The sequence below is a fragment of the Varroa destructor genome, unplaced genomic scaffold, assembly GCF_002443255.2.
Source record: "Varroa destructor unplaced genomic scaffold, Vdes_3.0 BEIS01000007.1, whole genome shotgun sequence".
NCBI lineage: Eukaryota > Metazoa > Arthropoda > Arachnida > Mesostigmata > Varroidae > Varroa > Varroa destructor.
The window spans coordinates 26930148-26948939 of NW_019211460.1; the positions used below are offsets into that span (position 1 = coordinate 26930148).

The 18792-nt window shown below is 43.2% G+C and overlaps 1 protein-coding gene and 1 long non-coding RNA gene across 5 annotated transcripts in view; one reads left to right on the forward strand and one right to left on the reverse strand.

Moving 5' to 3' along the window:
• Positions 1-1436: 1436 nt before the first annotated feature.
• LOC147754510 (uncharacterized) lies at positions 1437-10402 on the reverse strand. Its single transcript, XR_015317915.1, has 2 exons — positions 8329-10402; positions 1437-2984 (listed from the first exon to the last, which is right to left on the reverse strand). It is a non-coding gene; the product is annotated as an uncharacterized LOC147754510 (long non-coding RNA).
• The window catches only part of mgl (low-density lipoprotein receptor-related protein megalin), a 95295-nt gene continuing 81240 nt past the window's right edge, over positions 4738-18792 (forward strand). For 3 of the 4 annotated variants that reach the window (XR_015317912.1, XM_022815051.2, XM_022815053.2), the window contains exon 1: positions 4738-7676. Coding sequence is in view for 3 of the 4 variants with exons in the window: in XM_022815051.2 (XP_022670786.1) it covers positions 7562-7676 (115 nt within the window). In the remaining variant the exon portion in view is untranslated. Of the gene's footprint in view, positions 7677-17341; positions 17400-18792 lie in introns of those variants that run through there. The other variant, XM_086976025.1, reaches the window with a different exon arrangement.

Consider the following 18792-nt stretch of genomic DNA (forward strand, 5'->3'; position numbering starts at 1 on the left):
AACAGGTCCTGCGAACGGCCAGAGACACAGAAGGAATATCTATTAGTGCAGGCTGTTATTTTATTCTGAACTTTCTGATAATTCTGAGACAACATAATAAAATGTACGTATATACTTTTTCTATAATCAAAACCCAGTTGGGATCAACTGAAAATATAACTTCTGTTCCATGGATTAACCAATGTTATTAAACTAATGAATTAGTTTAAAACACTAATTTATTAGTTTATTTTAATTTAGTTTTGTCCAGTGCAAAAACTTGATGTCTTACGTAAAATTGGTTGAAACTACTTGGTAGCTTGTTCCACTGATGCACGCTTACCTTAGAAGGAGTCGTACGAATTGTTGGGTGACGCGTCACAGTCCGACCGACCTAAAGCCTCGCGTACATCATCAGTAACCTTAAAGTTGCAATTTTCAGAAATAGCACGCTACGTAAGCTGCTAAAAAGCGTATTTCCCTAAAAGTGTGAAGAACCTCGTACAACCTTAAAACCCTTCTTTCACATACAATTATCTAACATTTTGAAACGTTATGGGTTTCATGCTACCGAATTCTAACGTCAAATTATTTTGCGCAACGATAGAGGGGGCTAACAAAAATTTATAAAATCCCGATGAAGAATCTCCGTATTCACTATGTGGACTCCATATTTTGTTGAAGAAACAGCGCCGGCACATATCAAATGGTGTGTAAGGGACGCCTTGCAATGTATGGCAGCATAACGAACTGCAAAAACTTTAGAAGGCACTCAATGGAACAGTTAAAATAGAGAAGCTTAGCTAAATTGGGTAGCTAAACTCGTGATGTACTTTACCAACATTCTAGGACGAAATTTCCCCGACAACAAAATAACAGTATGGCGACGTGGCTAACTATGTTGTACTGCTATTTGATACGAGCGAGGCACCAAGATCAAAAAGAACTAGCAAACTGATCTATCCCTTAGAGAACATGCCTCTCCAAAATGGAGTCGACATTAGCGATATGGATCGTTGGCCATTTCTGGAATCAGAAATAACAATATATAAGCGTCTCTCCTACGCTTTATATTGTTATTTCTGCTCTCCTACGCCTATATATAGATAATATAGGCGTAGGAGAGCAGTAACGTTTATGCGACCTGACAGAATAGCTTCGATAACATGAAGCGAGTTCCTCAAAAGCAATGGACGTTCTGGGCACTATATGGCATATAATACGTACAAAATTGGGGTTGAAATGGAACAAGATTGCGAAGCAGGCCGGATTTGTTGAAACGCACTGTGATAATTCGTATCGTAACTGGTTCTGACATAACAGAAGTTAATGGAAGTCCAACATCTTCTATCGAACACTACGTTTGAGTTAGTTAGGAAGAATCCCTTACGTCAAGCAAAAGACTTCCCTTAGAATGGCTTACTGAACGCAAAAGTGTTAACTCAAAAACGCAAGTATAAATTTGGGCGATAAATAAATTTTATTTATATATATATATGTACAGACGAGTTGCTTGGCTTACAATAGAATTGATCAAATGAAGTCGCCCCAACCCAGTAGTGCATTTAAAGGTTAATGTTTCATTGTTGCAATATATGCGTATGCCTGCTAAATGTTTCCTGTATTTATATTATGAACATTCCTTTAACCAAGTGCGCGTCTTTGTTTCATCATCTTGCTTCGAAGCGCGTTTGGCTTTCTTCAACAATTTCTCGGTTGTATTTGGCAATAGACACTAATTTTTCACCGACGTTTCCAGTTATTGAAAGAGTAATAGTGCAACATAGTCCAGCCTCCCTATAGTATCTTGGGTGTGCGTCTATACTTCTATTATATACACGAATTTAATTGGGCTTTTTTTCCCCCCACAAAGTGATAAATTTCCTTATGTCGAACCGCGCTCTACAATTATATCGAGTGAAAGATGCCTCAGAACAAAGCGCAAGGGGTGAGGGGTTGATAACAATATCTTCTTGAAAAAACCTGGATATGCCTGCTTCGCTAGCAAACGCATAGTGTGACACGGCTTGGACGAGCATCGAAAAAAGTATGACTTTGTTCATTTACATTTGGTTGACTTGGACGCTATGGAGTGCGACACAGCATGATGATGATGATCCAGAAAGTCATTGTTATTACTGTTTCAACCATTTTGAATTTTTTTTTTTTTTTTTTTTGTTATCTGTTAGTTGCAGGCCTTCTTCGTATCGCCAGCCATATCATAACTGGTGTCGGAAATAGAAAAAAGTGAGTAAAAAAAAAGTCATCACAATTGACGTCATTGCTATAGTCATTATTATACAGTACTGAAGTCGTAATTCTATGAAAATGAAGTAGCATTGTAATGAACAAGGAGAATTAATTATTTTTTTAGAGAATTTCGGGTTTGTATTACAGTTCTTTCACGTTCGACATCTTCGACAAATATTACATCTATATCTCTCACTCAACATTAATTAGCCTATATTTCAAAAGTAGTCAACCGTATCTATAAGTGATCAGTAGTTAGGTAAGAACGTTGGATTCCTTTTAGCAAACACCCATGTCGGCCACCGCGCTTGTCATCTGAGAGACCTGATATTTGTCACAAGCAACGGCAAATATACGAAACATGATACTTGTCCTGGCCTTTACTAGTATGAGCGATCTTTTTGAAAAAGGTACAGCATTATCAGACAAAATTCAACTGCTACTTAAATTACTTTCGTCTAACGAACTCTCCAAGTTCTTTCTGTTTCTAGAACGGTAGTGCGGAAGCCTTGATGCTAGGGATTTCTGTTCCAGAGTTTAGATCTTATCAGGCCTTTATACAGAAGCATGTCTAAAATTCACTACGGGGTATACTGGCGAATTTGGCAAAGTTGTACTTCGAACTCGAGTGGGCCGAATTGCATACAAAATCTTGTGGACGTCGTTAGTACACTTAGTTTGCGTTCCAATGATGTTGCCTTAGTAGAGGGGGTGATCCGTGTTCTTTGCCGACAGCTTGCCTTAACAGGGTTAACCTAAAAAGTTACCAAAATACCATACGACCGGCTGGTTAGAGTACGCATTGTACCTTCACAAAACAATTTCCAATTAATAGTATTATCACAGAAATTCAATTGCAATTAAGGAACGATTTAAACCTTTCTTTTGTTGTTGCCCCGATCTCGCAGAAACCTTACTCGCACGCATTCCTTCTTTCTAATTCGTTTTGTATTTTATTAAATATTTCGTATTTAAATTGTCCTTACTTTGTATTTAAATAAAGTCCTGTCCAATAAATGTGTCTATTTTCGAACTCATCAATTGCACGAAACAAAAAAAGAGCCCGTTTTGAAACTGAGTCGCTTTGAATAATGTAATAAAATTATACCATACGTTGGTGATAATTCTTCCATCAGTATACTCAATACAATTGATATACTTTCAGTGATATTTAGTTAGTGCATAAAAAAGACTACTCTATTTATACACTATATATACTAATGAAAATTGTCAACTAATATGCTTTTATACGTAGAATTAACTTAATTAGTATTAAGACCGGTTACAAGCCAATTTCCTCTCTGTAGATTTTTCAGATGCCCGGAAGTATTAGTAACATTACTTTGTATTTATATTAAATTGCTTATCAAGTGTACTAGGTATTGAGACAGGAAAACATTAAGCTGCGTTGTATCTACTGTATTTGAACTGTACATATATATTTTTGATTATCTCTAATCGCCCAAAACATATATTGGTCGTTATCGCAGAAACGCCCTTCGCCGTCAAGACGGTAGTGAAACCTCTTATCAAGGTAAAGTAGAACGTAAACTTTTCAATTCAGACGTTGTTCAAAAATACATGCGGCTATCATAGCCATGATTTAGTCTTACTCCATGCTAGCCTTTAGACTACAAAGCACCCCACTCGAAGTACTACAACAAACAACAGGTGAGCCTAATCTGGAATGGCCGCCTGTGATAGGGAAGTGTTGATTGACATCGATTTGAGCATAGTCGTATCGCAGTTTCATCGACAACTTTTTTCGGCCGAAACAGCAGATAACTAATCATTGCTCAAAGCCAAGCGACAGGTAACAGAAATAAAAGTTGCCCCTGGTTACAGTTGCGCAGCAGCAGCAGCAGCAGCACGATCAGGACCCAACAGAAGCAATGACAGAAACCCAAAACCGCGGGATCATTTCAGGATGAACGACAAAAGAGTAGCGGAAGATTAATGGCGCCAGCAAAAAATGGCTATCGAATATTTGTCCATAGCGTCTGTTTCTGCCGCCGCTGCTGACAGGTTTACTGCTGCTGAAGCCTTTGCTCTCCGTGAAGTCAGGTGCCGAATCTTAAGAAGTCCCATTCTGCGCTATGATATTATTCTCCAGACTGATTCGTAGTGGCGACTCACTATACTTGGTTTTTTCTGATAACGTGAGCCAGCGGCTCTGTAATGGGAACGCAATGTCGTCTGGATCGGCTCAGTCGAAATCAAGTCGACAACGGCTAAGCGATGAAGAAGACCAGTGGCCAGTCGTACGTCTGCCGGTCAATTCGACTCAATCTGGTATAGCTTGTTGACTTGTTGTGGGCTGCATACTTGCTGGCTGGCTGGCTGGCTGGGTCGCTCGGTCTTTTTTCAGGCGACGGACGATCATTCGTCGTTCGGCCTGCAGAAAGAGACAGCGCCATATCATTCTCTCCCCTTGCTCCGCTGCCAGCGCCCCCTGCGGCCAAGCACACAAATAAACGGCTCAGCTAAGCCGCTGCTGGCGCAGCGGCTTAGCTGAGCCGGCAGTATCAATACTAGCAGTGGCAGCAACAGCAGCAAAAGGAACGCAGCATCGCTGCGACCACGAGAACTGGGAGCCGAACTGACGACTGAGCGTGTCGTGCCGGTCGCGGCCGATAGTGTGTGCTTCGTAGCGGCCGCAGTAACAGCATTGACAGTAGCCTGTAACGTTGGCGGCGGCGGCGGCGGCGGCGGCATCGAAGCCGCAGAACAACAAGACACGGCGACGAGGACAACGACGAACAGACAAAGGACGGCCGGAGCATATTCTCGTGGCGGTAGTGTGCTGTCAGCCAAGAGCCGCGTAGCAGCAGCAGCAGCAGCAGCCCAGAGGCGGACCTATAGAGGGGTCGGTCGGTCGTTGTCTGTTGCCACTGGACGCAGGAACGGCGGTCATAGAGCCAAGAAGCAGTCGAACACAGACAGACGGATTGCGACAGCGATAGACACATAGCAGAGGACAAGCGGCCAACAGCATTTGCATCCGCTTCCCACTTATACCGGTTGACAGGCCGGCAAATCGGCGGACAGCGGCAGGCATAGGTTCAGGCCCAGGCGCACGCAGCACACACCAGTGGCATCCCGTCGTGCCTAGCCGCAAGTGCCGCGTTGCTTCTATTTCTGCTCAAGTGAGGCACTGTATCGACCTGTCTGTGAGTATGTCTTTGTGAGTGGTGCATGTGCAGCCAAGGCGGTGGCAGCGGCCACAGAGAGTGAAATTGGGCTGGTGACCAAATCGAGTGGTCGAACAGATTCGAGCAGAGCAAAGTGGAGTGGAGCCTGCATCCTCGGTGACAGTCGCTTTCATCGTCAGTGCCGCGGAGACCACAACAACTTCTTGTTCAACGTATTCTAACAGTATTGGCAGCAGTAATCGTTTTACGTGCGGAACCGCCGTCGTGCATTAGTGCCTCTACCGCTGCTCTGACTAAAATCACCAGACTCGTATTAATCGAAGCTGGTCGACGTCTTTCATTCGCTCGCTAGTTCTCTCTCTCTCTCTCTCTCTCTCTCTCTCTCTCTCGCTCTCTTCCGCAGAAAAAAGAAGTCTTCGATCCGTTCTATTCTGTGCCGTTGCGAGTAAGCGGCGTTCATACGTCAGAGTGACGGACGGACCTCATCGCGTTCGGCCTGTTGCTGCTGGCTGGACGCAAATCAAACAAAAGTATCTAACAGCAATACAAGTGCCGTAGTGCTCCGGAGCCAGCGTAGTCCGGAGCGTCTGGAAACAGAAGGCGAAAAGTTCTCTCAATTGTCGTCCATTAACGGATTGTTGTTTACGTACGAAGATCTTCGAACCAGTCGTGAAGTCAGAGGAAATCTGTTACAAGTACACTAATTTTTAGTGGTTTTGGTGACACGAAACGACACCACAGGATCAAAAGCGAGGCCCTACTACGGACAAAGTCGACGGTGCCGCCGACATCGGCGTTGTCGTCACCCGCAGCCGTCATCCTGGCCGCTTTCGAAACGTCATTCTATAACGTTTGTTGTGTCAGCAACATCCGACCAAGTAGACGTTGCTAACCACTTTAGCCTGCTGTGGATTCTGTTGTGTTGGAAAAAAAACGAAGACACCGGCAGAGGCAACGCCGACAGCAGCATCAGGATCGATGTATGTGTAAGTGCTACCGTCATCCCTCTTCTGTAGTTTCCTATCACGTGTACGGCAGGGACCCTATCAACGACTGACTGGCGGCCACGAAACGATTGCAGTTTCAGGCTGCAGGGAAAAGAAACAAAGTTGAACCCGACTTCTCCCCGTCTACAGAAAGAAACAGGTCTCTGCAGTGCAGGCAGACAAGTATCAACCTTTACTATTAAAAGTGATAGTGCCCCTTTAAAAAGAAAGGCGCGAACGTTGCTTGTTTAATTGCTTTTGAGAGACAGAGATCGGCACTATATGCGAGCTCTGTTTAACCAATCCCTCGAAAAAAACAAAAGAAAAGCTACCCCCTTCGCCAAGACTAACTTCAGTGAATTCACAGTGCGTGTTCGCCAAGTCATTAGTCATCGGGCAGAATCTATAGTGATACATATCTGATCATGTTCTCTTTTATTTGGTGGAAAACGCAGCAAAAGTAGGAATAGCGGGAATATATATTAAGTCGTCAGAGAACATCTTTTTGCAAACGAGGCTGTTGTCGCCGGTGGAAACAAACCGGTTCGAACAAATCTGGTGTCAAGTATACCCCCGTCACCCTCCTCGCAGCCACCTTTGAGAGTGCACTTGAACGAAATCGTAGAAGTCGCGTTGGTTTCATCAGCAATAGCGACGACGGCGGTGGCGGCGGCGGCGGCGGCGGCGGCACAAGAAGCGATTCACATAAAAAAAAAAAACATCTGATGCTTACTGTATCCTAGCTACACGCTGTCTCGGGTCGAGTTGAGAGCTGAGAGCGCGGCGGCAGGGATACGGCAACCAGACAGACAGACAAGCGGGAAGGCTGAAATAGTACCACTAGTTCTTCAGCTACTGGTGACAAAGTCAGAGATCCCGTTGTTTTTATTAGTGTGTTTGTTCGAGTGGCTTTGTGCTTTGTTTTCGGTGGTGATCAATATTATTATTGTTTGTGCTTCCTCACGTTCTTGGGTTGTCGTTGTTGTTATTGTGATAGAAGTTCTTGGTGGGAGTCTGGTTTTCGAAGTTGTTATTGTTTTTATCGTCGACGAAGGAGGCTGTCAAAGCCGAAGGCAGCCAGGCCAGTGATGGCCAGCTAAATGCTGTTGGCCCTCGAGGATCTGGTGGTTTGGCCACACATGTTGTTCGCGCATTAGTCCTTCGGAACGGAGTGACCGAGATTGTTCGGTGTGCATGGGCCCCGGCCTAACCATGGATTACAACATCAGCCGCTGCGCGCGGCATCTCTGGCTTGCGGCTTTCGTGCTGCTATTAGCCCATACCCCATTGACGCCCTCAGTGGAAATTGGTAAGTACCTATTGAGCACAACTATATACAGCTTACGATTTTCGGGTAGCTTTGAGTGCCGTCAGTGTGCCAGAGCATGTCTAGGAGATCTGTTTATGCGTGTACGCATATTTGGGCGCTGCGATTTGCTCATTCGATAATTGTATGCGCTACGGAATATGTTTGAAGTTGGTTGGGGCACGAATCGTTATAAAATTCTAGACAGACAGAGAGATCGAGCCAGAAACAATGATATGTGCCTTAAATTTTATAATCACTAACCCTGCATAAGCATCTTTATCAAGTGTCAATAGGGATAACTGGCCTGCATAAAAAGCGGCAGACGAGAGCGCTATTTAAAACTGTTTTAACAGCCACAGCAGCGTACCGTTTAAGTGGCTGCATAATATTTCATAAACAGAAGCGCTACCGACCAATAGATATTTAAACACTTAGTTGAGTGGCGACTATGTATCTAAGTAAATCTGACTAAGGGCGAAATGTTCCGCCAAAGAGCGGCCATAGAATCTACAGTGTTTTTGACGAAATGGCTGTTGAATGGCAACGAAAAAAGCACCGTTTTCTAATAGTTTCCAGCTTTCCTTTATAGTTTAGCCTCTGTGGTAAAAAAAAAACAAAACAAACAAATAAGCGACCATGCACTGTTTATTACCTGATTTGCTCGATTATTGTTGAACTTCTTCAAATTTGACATCAACGTCTTATAAGCTCTGAGTGACGACACCGTCCATTACTGACGACGTGAAACCGTCCGTAGTCTGGGTCGATGAAACAGCTCAGACAGATGATCAATTGTAAACAAGGACACATGTATATTCATTATTGATTGTACCGAAAACGATAAGATGTACATATGCTATCAAATATAGACTAACTTATGAAGTGCATGAGCGAACGATAAAGAGATAGTGAAGTGATACAGACAGCGTTCTGCCCTGAGAAGAGCACTCCCCAAGATGTTTATCGATATGGACTATGAGGAAATAGGAAATTCAGCAACATTTTAAAAAGTCAAAACATTAGAAGTTTCTATTTTAATAGAGAAGAAATATGAATGGCAACGCTGGCTCGAGTACTTGTAGGAGTAGGTCAAGTGAAATGGACATTATGCGAACGATGTCGTATTGCGAAAATCAAATGAGTCTGAGTTATTTGTTAAAAAAAGGCCCTATAGAAGCCGTTGCCTCCACCGGTCCAAAAGTGCCACGTTTCCTTGGGCATAGCGTGTAATCTTTACTGAACTTGGCCAAGCTGTCCAATTTCTGGAGGGCACGCATTTCCATACACTATCTTTACGGAGTAACTGCAGCATTTGCTTATGTAGTTGCGCTTAAATGAAATTTCTATTGACTTTTTCTGACTCTTCAGTAGGAGTTATTTCATCCGAAAGCTTTGATCATGACGAGCAATGCTATAGCCAAAAAAAAAATGCTGCAACATAACGTGGTGGCAAAGAGACACAATTGTGTTCTACTAGTATAGTATACAGGCCAATTTATGCGCGGAAAGTAATATAGCACAATATGTATATATTGTACTTCAGTTTTGTCATCTTTGGTGGAAATGGAACACTGTATCTGTCTACATGTAACATTGTAGTTGTAAATTGTGCTGATCGAAGGGCGTATTTAGATCATCCGCTTGTGCTATCTGTAAGAGGACCCCTAGAAGGACACGCGAAGAAAAATGTGTCTATCGGTACGTAGCAGTCCTGCAGAAGGACAGTTTTGAAGACAATAACTGGCTGATCAATTATCGATGGGTAGGGAGGAAAAAACGAGGATTTCCATGACGAGTTGCAATGCTGAATGCCCGAGTGCCATCATGCGTAGTACTGCTGCTGGCGCCATCTTTGCCTGGGAACGACGTTACGACAACGGCAATAGCGGTCTGGCGACTGTGGTTGTGTTGGATCTCGGTCGTCACTGCTGCTGTTGCTGCCTCTGACGGCACTACCACCACAGCCATTTTCAGGAATCGTTAGGCTAAAGATAGGCAGAGAGGCAGGGGAGTTACATGGCGAGTGGCAAGCGCCAATGAAGACGAAGAAGCTTCGACCGCTCCACCGGTTTTCGGCTTCGTAAACAAGCGAATACCAACGCCAGTGCCGTGGTGCGGGGTTGCCGGTGGATCGAGTTGTTGCGGCTGCTGGCTAGAGTGGCGTTGCTTCTGGCGTCGTTTTGGCTTCTGGTGTCGGTGTTCGGGCATTCCTTCCGTTTCCAGCAGCTCCGACTGCTCCCTATGACAAGCACTTGCATTAACAACGCGACCACGAGCGCAAGTAGTGTTGACGCTGGTGACAGCGAAATAAGCAATCGTAACGCACCAACGAGGAATGCAGTAAATGAGTGCGTCACAACCATGCAAACATGTATAGTGTATATACACACAGCTATATGTATGTATGCACGTACATGTGTACATATATATATATATATAGCAGCTAGTTGAACGACGTGCGTGGACAAAAGCACGAGCGGCTTTTCTACTGCAGCAGATAAAACACAGATGCAATATGGACGCCACCACTATGAGGAACGCATTTGCAGGTGTTGTTGTCTATAGCAGCAGCGGCAGTAGCAGTTCGCAGGAAACTCGCTTTGCTGCTGTTATCATTGGAGCGGAGCTGGTATCTGTAGTGAGCCTGCCGTACCGGTGTGCAGTTACCGGGTACTCAACTCGTTAACTGGTTGCCTCCTGCCATTCGGTTACTGCAAGCGACTATTACTCACAGTAAACGGAAAAAACCTCATCGTAGCAGTGGTAGACGAGTAATCGCCAACGACGAAGTCGATTCTATGACGATGAAAGAAGATAATGCAGATGAAAGAAGGGCAGGCAGCCACGAGTTCTTCGCCACAGGCAGAGGTAGGGAGTCGGGGGAGCGAAAACGCAACGGCGGCACCGGTTACAACAACAACAGCAGCATCGATAACAGCCCTAGTAGGAGACACCATTAGCAGAGTATCCAAGCGTACTGCACGATATCAGCGAGTAACGTCGAACTAAACCGTTTCGAAAACAGCTGCGTATCGTGTAGAAAGTGATATCCGTATTGTCTAGTTCCTACCGTCTGTAGGACAACACTGCTGCGTTGGCCATCTGAACTGAGCACCAGGTAGCTGATTGTTCCAGCCTACGAGTCATTAGGGCTATATGTTCACAGGAATGAAATGTAGTGACCTCTTATCAAAAACTAGCTTTTTCATATCGCACTTGTATTGCTAATCGGCTTGTACGTGAATACTTTTTTGAGGGCCAGCCGCTGATTAGTCGATCATTTTCGAATAAGCCCCGGGCAACAACAATTTGACCATTTAGCCATCTACATCATCGATGTAGAAACACGTGTTACTTGCCATACACCATAGGTTTTTGTTTAGTGTATACATTGTTCTCTATTCCACATAACAAGGGGTCGGCAATATGACCTGCAGTAGCGACTACTTCAAATAACGGGTCACCTCGACCTGAAGAAAATTCTAATTAAACGGATTTTTTTTTAGTTTCGAGTCGACATTGATGCCAAAGAGGTTCCTTTATATACTACAATAGGAAACAACTTTCTACGTCATTCTCGGGCCGAACTGACTGACTTGAATTTATTGTTTTTCGCTGTCTTCAATAAGCGCCACCGCTCAACATGATACATGTTGTGGCAGTTTAACATCACTGTCCACAAGCTGCTTTTGTTGTTGCGTGGCTACCTGTCAGACGATTGTCTATCAGCTTTAACCGGAACCGTGTGCTACCTTTATTAAAAGCGTTCAAAGCTTCAATTACGTTCACTTCAACAACACCACCAAAATCAATGTCCAGTACTAGTATAATTTTTCGCCCGTCCGTATACGTTGATAGCCTCACTGAGAGAGCTATGGCAAAGACCGGTGCCAACTACTTGACGCCTGACACTTAAAATTGCAAAAAAGCCAAAATAATGATAGTGGATTAACATTTTGAACAAATCAATAATAGCGCATAATCAAAGTCAATGACTGCTATAAGGCATCTTTCTGTACCTCTACGGAGTGATATGTACTTGATAGTAATGCCAGCGCTACTAGTAGGCGTGTGGCTCTAAATATGAACCTCAACCAACTATAATGACGTTTGAGACTTTCACGCTGTCTGTAATTGTTCCCTCGGACGTCATATGACCTCACTGGATAAAACGGAAATACCCTTCTACCTTATTTTCGATACTCGAAAAGCTAGCGCGGCTCATTTATAATGTGTGTTGTGTATCACATCACCGAAACTCTTGAGGAAAAACGTCTGCGGGACGTGGTAGCTTAGAGATATTAGTGGTATCAAAGTAAAGATTTTATACCAAATAAAAGCAGTCCCGTGAGTTTGTTGCAAATGTGAGATAAATCAAATGTTTATTGCACTAAAGACGCAATGAAAGCCGGTATAGTGCGTCCAATTCAGTGAAGTGGTTTTTCCTCTTGGATGCTGGCCTCCTACTAACGAGTGGCTAACGCCACCGCAGAACGACACTATATTTAATAGCAAGATTAACTGCGACGGGTAATTCTTCCTGTATTTAATTTATCTCGGAAGGGTTGCGAAAATTCTGCTACAGCTTACGATTGCTTAGGTGAATTTAGACATATCAAAAAAAAAGTAGACATCGCTCTCAGTGGGATACCTGGTTAACCTAAATTTCCTTCCTGATCTTTCTACTTTGACTTTGAATTAAGTCTTATTACACGTTATTGACAAATGTTTTTTCATGTGATTATCTGTTGTATAAAAATGCACTTGTTTGCTGACTTTATTTTAAAATTCTCGTTTTCGAATTTCTCACGTCTAACCTTGATGGCGCAATGAAAGCTGCCTGTAACTAAACAAGCATGGCCTAAGGGATGATATAGTTAATTAGAAAGCTGGGGAAAAAAGTAAATAATCATAGCGGAACGGCCACGTCTAGGTTCAGATAGTTTAGCAATCATTTAATGCGTGACAAATCAGCAATGATGTCGGTATTGCGGAAGTTTCTCGCGCTGTCGTTTAAACAAAGCCGTGATCCGGCCCAGTGTTTTGCAGTAGCTCTGATGTGTTATTTTCGCATCGTTTTTTCCTATTGAAATATTAATCTTTGTCGAAAATTATTATAATTAGCCTAGTTCTACTAAAGCAGCAACGAATAAAAGGAAATAGAATTTTTTCGTCATCCGTCTTCTTCTGAAGGCAAATTAGCCAGTTAATGGTAATGACTGTATATTCATCAGGCACCTCGATGCATTCATCATCAACGACTCCCACTAAATTAGTTTAAAAAATCGAGGTTCTTATAATAATACATGGTCAGTTGCGCAAAAAGACGAAAAATATCTTCAGCATTAGCTCGTTAACAATATATTGCTAGGGACAATATGTTCTACGTAGTCCATTTCTTTCTGCACCACGTTTTCCTTCAAGCATAATAACTATGATACTACACAATAATATTGCAGTAAGCCGCAGTAGACATTTTCGGCTGTTTTTCCTCGGGCCAAAACAAGCGAAATTTTCTTTCAATAATAATTGACGTTTGATTCGTACTTTAAACCTTTAAAACAAGGAAACTCATCCGCACAGCAGAGTACCAGCGAATCTTGGCTTCTTTGTTACCGTTCACAACCACATGTGGTTGGTGTACGCATTTCAGATATTTTTTCAGGTACAAATTCGGTACAAATGACGTTCTATTCGTTGTTGAACAGTCAGATCAGAGCGGCTCAATTAGCTGTTACTTAGTTTTGTACGTCATAGGGACACTTTTGCGAACGCTAATGGTCATCATTCGAAGCTCAGGAGTTTGATAGGTTAGCAGTTGAGTTTGGGTTAACGCCGTCTGCCTGCTTCACTGAGTCACCTGGATGCTTCCATATAACTCATCTGTATATATGTACATATGGGTTAGCGTAAGACAATGGTGTCTAACATGTCCGTCGCGTCTAGCTACAACCTATATTGTTCGAGCGTCCCTCAAGGCTCTAACAGAAACTGGCCGTTTGACGGGGTCTTATACAGTATAATAGTGGTGCGTTTTCTGATATGTAAATAGGTTGAGTGGCATAGGCGTTCCGGGTGCTAGGGTGCCTCGCTCAAGCGCCAAAGGTGCCCCTGAACTCGCTAATGCTACACGGAGACAAAGACCCGACGGAGCGTAGAGAAAAGAGAAAGAGCGTCTTTAACGCGTCGCCGCTGCCGCTGCCGTTGCCGTTAGTTAAAAGCAACACTTTTTATATTCCGTATCTTGAGCTTTACGAATCGAGCGCGGCAGCCAGCTTAAAGCTAGGATTCTCACACAGTGCCAGGATCCAGAGTAACTCTTTGTTAGCGTTCCTAACTAGAAGTCAGGTTGATTAATTAAACAGGAAGAAAAACGCCTTCGTATACGAAACGTTAACCTTGAAGCTACTGTCATCTGGACAAACGATTTTATCGTATATCAAAGCAGATAGTAGCTGTATGGATTGCACCTGTCGTAGGATTGAAGTACAACAATGCTGAATTTACTGTTCTGTTTAATGGAACGACACAAAATTCATGCTTGCGTCGCATTGTTGTACAAAAGTTGTCTGGGAACGCGTCTGTTTTTGTTTAGAATTTTTTTGTAAAAAATGGTCGCTCTTGGTCGTCATGCGGGGCGGATTTTATACTTTATTGATTGAAACATTTACAATTACACATTTTTCCTTTGCCTATTAGTGAACTGTCAGAAACTACTAATGTTGCTAAACAAATTGACTATTTTTCAGTAGAACAAACATTCTTTAATGATCGGTTGGAAAAAAGAAATGTGAGTCCATGCTGAAATCGGGGAACCTACCTTGAGCCTTGTAGCTTTGGATCGCCTCTGCATAGATCGAATCCGCGAAGAGTGAAATCCACGTGCGGACACTTGACCCAACGTGACAGAGCTATAAGACAGGTCTTCCATTTCCAGGCGAAGACTGCTAGAAACTGACGGGGTGAACGGGCTTAGTCAAAACGTATATTAACGCAATCTTCACATAGATATTCCATATGTGTATAGGTAAAAGACAGAATTGAGGAGATTAGCACTTCGCGGAACTGCAAGTATGCACGAGTGAGAAGTTATGAAGAATAAGGCGATGGAAGACATCGGTTAACTGTGAAGCAATAAGATGTTACTTAGATAGATCCCCTTGTGCGTCGCAGTGACCGAAGGCATTCATTCCGCTATGCAAATCTGACGTTAATTTTTCCAGACGCCTTTAGGATGCTTGTCTCTATAATATATCTGTATAGCGGGAACTAGGAGTAATTAGAACTAAAAAACCTATTTATTATTTTTTTGCTAATGTCCACCTCTGAAGCACACCCTATGTGTGCCTTAGTCATAGCTTATCGATATGAAGCTGATGCTGCATGCGTTTCCTAAACATCGGTAACGTGCACCCTGGCGATGTGTTATCTAACTTCTCTATACAGATGTATCTACGGGCTCATATTGCGATAAAACTAACAGATATACTAGAACTTGTTTTATGCGGTCCACTAGACAGATTCGATTAGCATTTATAATAACATCTACTGGCAGGCGTTCGAGTACGGGCAAACATTTGCTGCTCAATGACGCGTTCTCAATTTATTTGTCAATATATATGAATGTCTATGAATCTAAGCAGTATCTTGTCTATAGGTGAGCTGACGCAAGCTATACAAAATATATTTCTAGTAATAATAAATATCTGTAATATCAGCGAGGTACAGAAGAGATCAAAAAGCTTTTTGCTCTGTAATATGGATAGATAGCTATCGTCATAGGGCTATTGTGAAGCTTACAGTACAATACAACAAATAATCATTGAGACATTGTACGTTCAAACTTCGAATGGCACCTGCCCCGTTATTACTGTAAAGTTACTTCTGTTCATTTTGCGGCACAAAAAAGTGTGCCTTTTAGCGTTGCAGTATATGATAATTTAGAATCAGAGCTAGTTACTACTGTAGTGATTTTCGATATTCTGCTTGGTTGTGTGTATATACATTTTAATAACTACTATTATCTAGTACAATAAGGACCAAAATTAATGGCAGCTACACCAGCAGCAACCGCAGAGTCGTAGATCGGCCTGAACTAGATCGGCCGTTGCGCCGCTAGTCAACAATAAAATCTCTGGTAATGGTAATGCTATTGGTTATTTATTCATCGTTATCTGTCGTCGCTGGATTGATTGTAGTCATTAGTGGCATTATAATGGTCGCAGCGTCGATGACAAAGCGAAACATGTACTGGCGGTGCAGCAGCTCCTGTCTTGAAATCCTGACAACGATGGAAATGAGCCTGGTGTAGCAGACCAGTCTACTATTATGAGCGGCAATGGTTATTGCTATAAGAGTAGCAGCCTTTCGACGACAATTGGGGACCTTCCTCTTACAAATTTGGGAATGGGTTGGTAATAACGACTACCTGCAACACATTGGAGACGAGTGTATGCTTAAGGCATGCTAACCGCAAGCCGCTATGGGATATTAGAAAGAAGCAGGAATAGGCAAGCAGACGTTTGGTTCGATCTCCATCGCTCGGATTGCTACTACTACGACTCTCCTTACTTTTTCGGATTGCCGCCAGCGAGACACTAAGGACAGTTCGACGACGGAAAAAACAAGCGTCGCGAGTGTAATCGGTCAACGCCAGCTGTCGGTCATGTGTGCTGCGGCGGCAGTAATCGGTAGCGTCAAAACCGCCCCGCCCTCTTCCTCACTGCCGCCCACAATCATCACAACTGAAGATGAATACACACGATTCAATTTCCCCTTGTCGATGCGGCGCTGGACGCACAGTTGACGCCTCTGGCGGCACTCGTTCATCGCAGATATAATATAGCACATACGTACATGTAGTCATAGGGTTTCGTTCAGAGAAATAGGAAACGACGACAACAGCCATCACCCGTGGTGGTCAGCGGTGGCTGTTGCCTCCGTGGACGGCATTACTTGGCTAGAGGATGAACAGGCAGAGAGGAAGAAGAACGACAAAGGCGACAGCAAAACGAGACAAAAAATGAGGGACGAAACAAATGGTATAATTCCGAGCGATCAACGTGGATCACTGGAGAAACAGGTCGGCAGAGAGGAACAACCGAAGGGAAACGAGAAGGCTTTGTTGCAACGTAACGTGACGCGCAGCAGCAATAGCTACCAGCGGTAATGGGACGACTTCTGGTGTCTGACGATGTCTGACAAATATTACCAGCTTACCCAGGCGGCCCTGTGCAAAGAAGCGGGTGGCACATTGGTACTGATCAGAAAGCCACAGAGCCAGTCAGCCTTTCATATCCAGTTTCATCATTAACAGTATTAGCAGATACGTGCACAAAAGTAGCGGTAGGTTCCATACCATCAGATCTGTCTCACCTGTTGATTCTTCTTGAAGCTGCACGCGGATCACGAAAGAGGGCGATACAGAGGGAAGAAGAAAAAAACTCAAATAATTTTCTGTGGTAATCCTTTAAATCGACTGTGCGCCTGTTATCGATGCTGGACCGAACGTTATAATGAGGACGGCCGAAGCGTATCCATCGACGATCTGTCGCCGACGTTCACCATCCTCGCGTCAACGTCAAACGATTTGTAAGCATCTACGGCAGAAATGACGAGGTGTCAATTTGAAACGAGGCTGTGTATGCCTATACGCAGGGAAAAACGATGCAAGCGCGAACATGTTATCTTCTCCATTGACGAAAACAGAAATACGAGTCAACGGTAAGATTTGTGCTCATTAGATTTACGCTCTGACGGCAGCGTCGACTGTCGGCTTTCTGTTTGTTATTAATAATTGGCTCGCTGCAATTATACGCATGATCCTATAGGACATTTTATACTTTTCTACACGGTCGTGATAACTAACCGTTGCCATGTGATTGTTAATTAATTGATTGTTGTCACTAGGAGCTGTAGTTCAGCCAGTTGATCAGCCAGAGTAATTTTGAGGATATGATTGTATGCTGCACTAACTAATATTATGTAATACAGTGTCATCAAAAAAATACCCACACATATCTTAAATGGACGCACAGGAAACGTAGCGTCTGACCAACTGAATAATATGGCAAAAAAAAACTAACAATGACAACAGAAGGAAGTACTGCATAAACTGATTGTTCTATATCCAATGCGTCTGGCTAAAGTAGAAGTCAAGGTTAATTTAAAAAAAAAAAAAAAAAAACTCCTATTTATTAGAATATTAATAGAAATCCAGAGGAATTATACCACAATGGATCGGCACGAAACAGACAATCCGTCTTCAGGACCGGTTGCAGTTGTTAGATGCTCGAGACTATTGATCGTACCTATAAAAGTTAAGCCCGTTAAGAATTTGAAGAAGCAATTGAAACACATCAACAGTTCGAATCACAACCAATAGCTAATGGCACAAATAAGGAAATTAATGTATATGACAAAAAAGTTGACTTGACGCCAGATCGCTAGATGAAATTTCCCGCTAGTACCTGCTTGCTTTAAGTGCGTTGTGTGTTCGTAATAATAGTAACGATTACCTATTTCGTTGGGATCGATCCTCGAACATAGAAGAACCACGATGGTGGAGCACACAGATATGGCGTTCTTTGTCAAGGGTTTCGCCACCGAACATTTCGTACAGATGGTTTGACGTATGAACGGCAGATCACGTATGAGTTAACTGATAACTCTGGCAGCAGATCACGCGTAATCGACGTAAACAAAATGCATAAAGCGTTGTAGGCTTCTGGAGGATACCTTTAGCCAATAGTAAACTTGGAACGTACGTAGGTTCTTAACAACGTACAGGAACTCTGCGCGAAAATCTGGTAGATTACTAGGGCGTGATGTCGTCTGCTGGAACCGTACGAAGCTCCACACAGTTAGTTCCATCGGCGAGTCGCAGTTGAGCGAATCGTTACCAATATACAAGACTGTGTATTGGAAATCCCGGTTTAGGATGTCGTGAATGGCGCCTATGTACACATAATATGTTTTGCTACTGCTATAACGTTTTAGTAATGACAATGGATGCCTGAGGTACGCGCTCCTTTTACCTAGTTGAACTAGCAAGTCCATATCACATGCGTAGTTTTTGAGATCCATAGTAACGCCGACTACGGCGGACTGCTTCGGC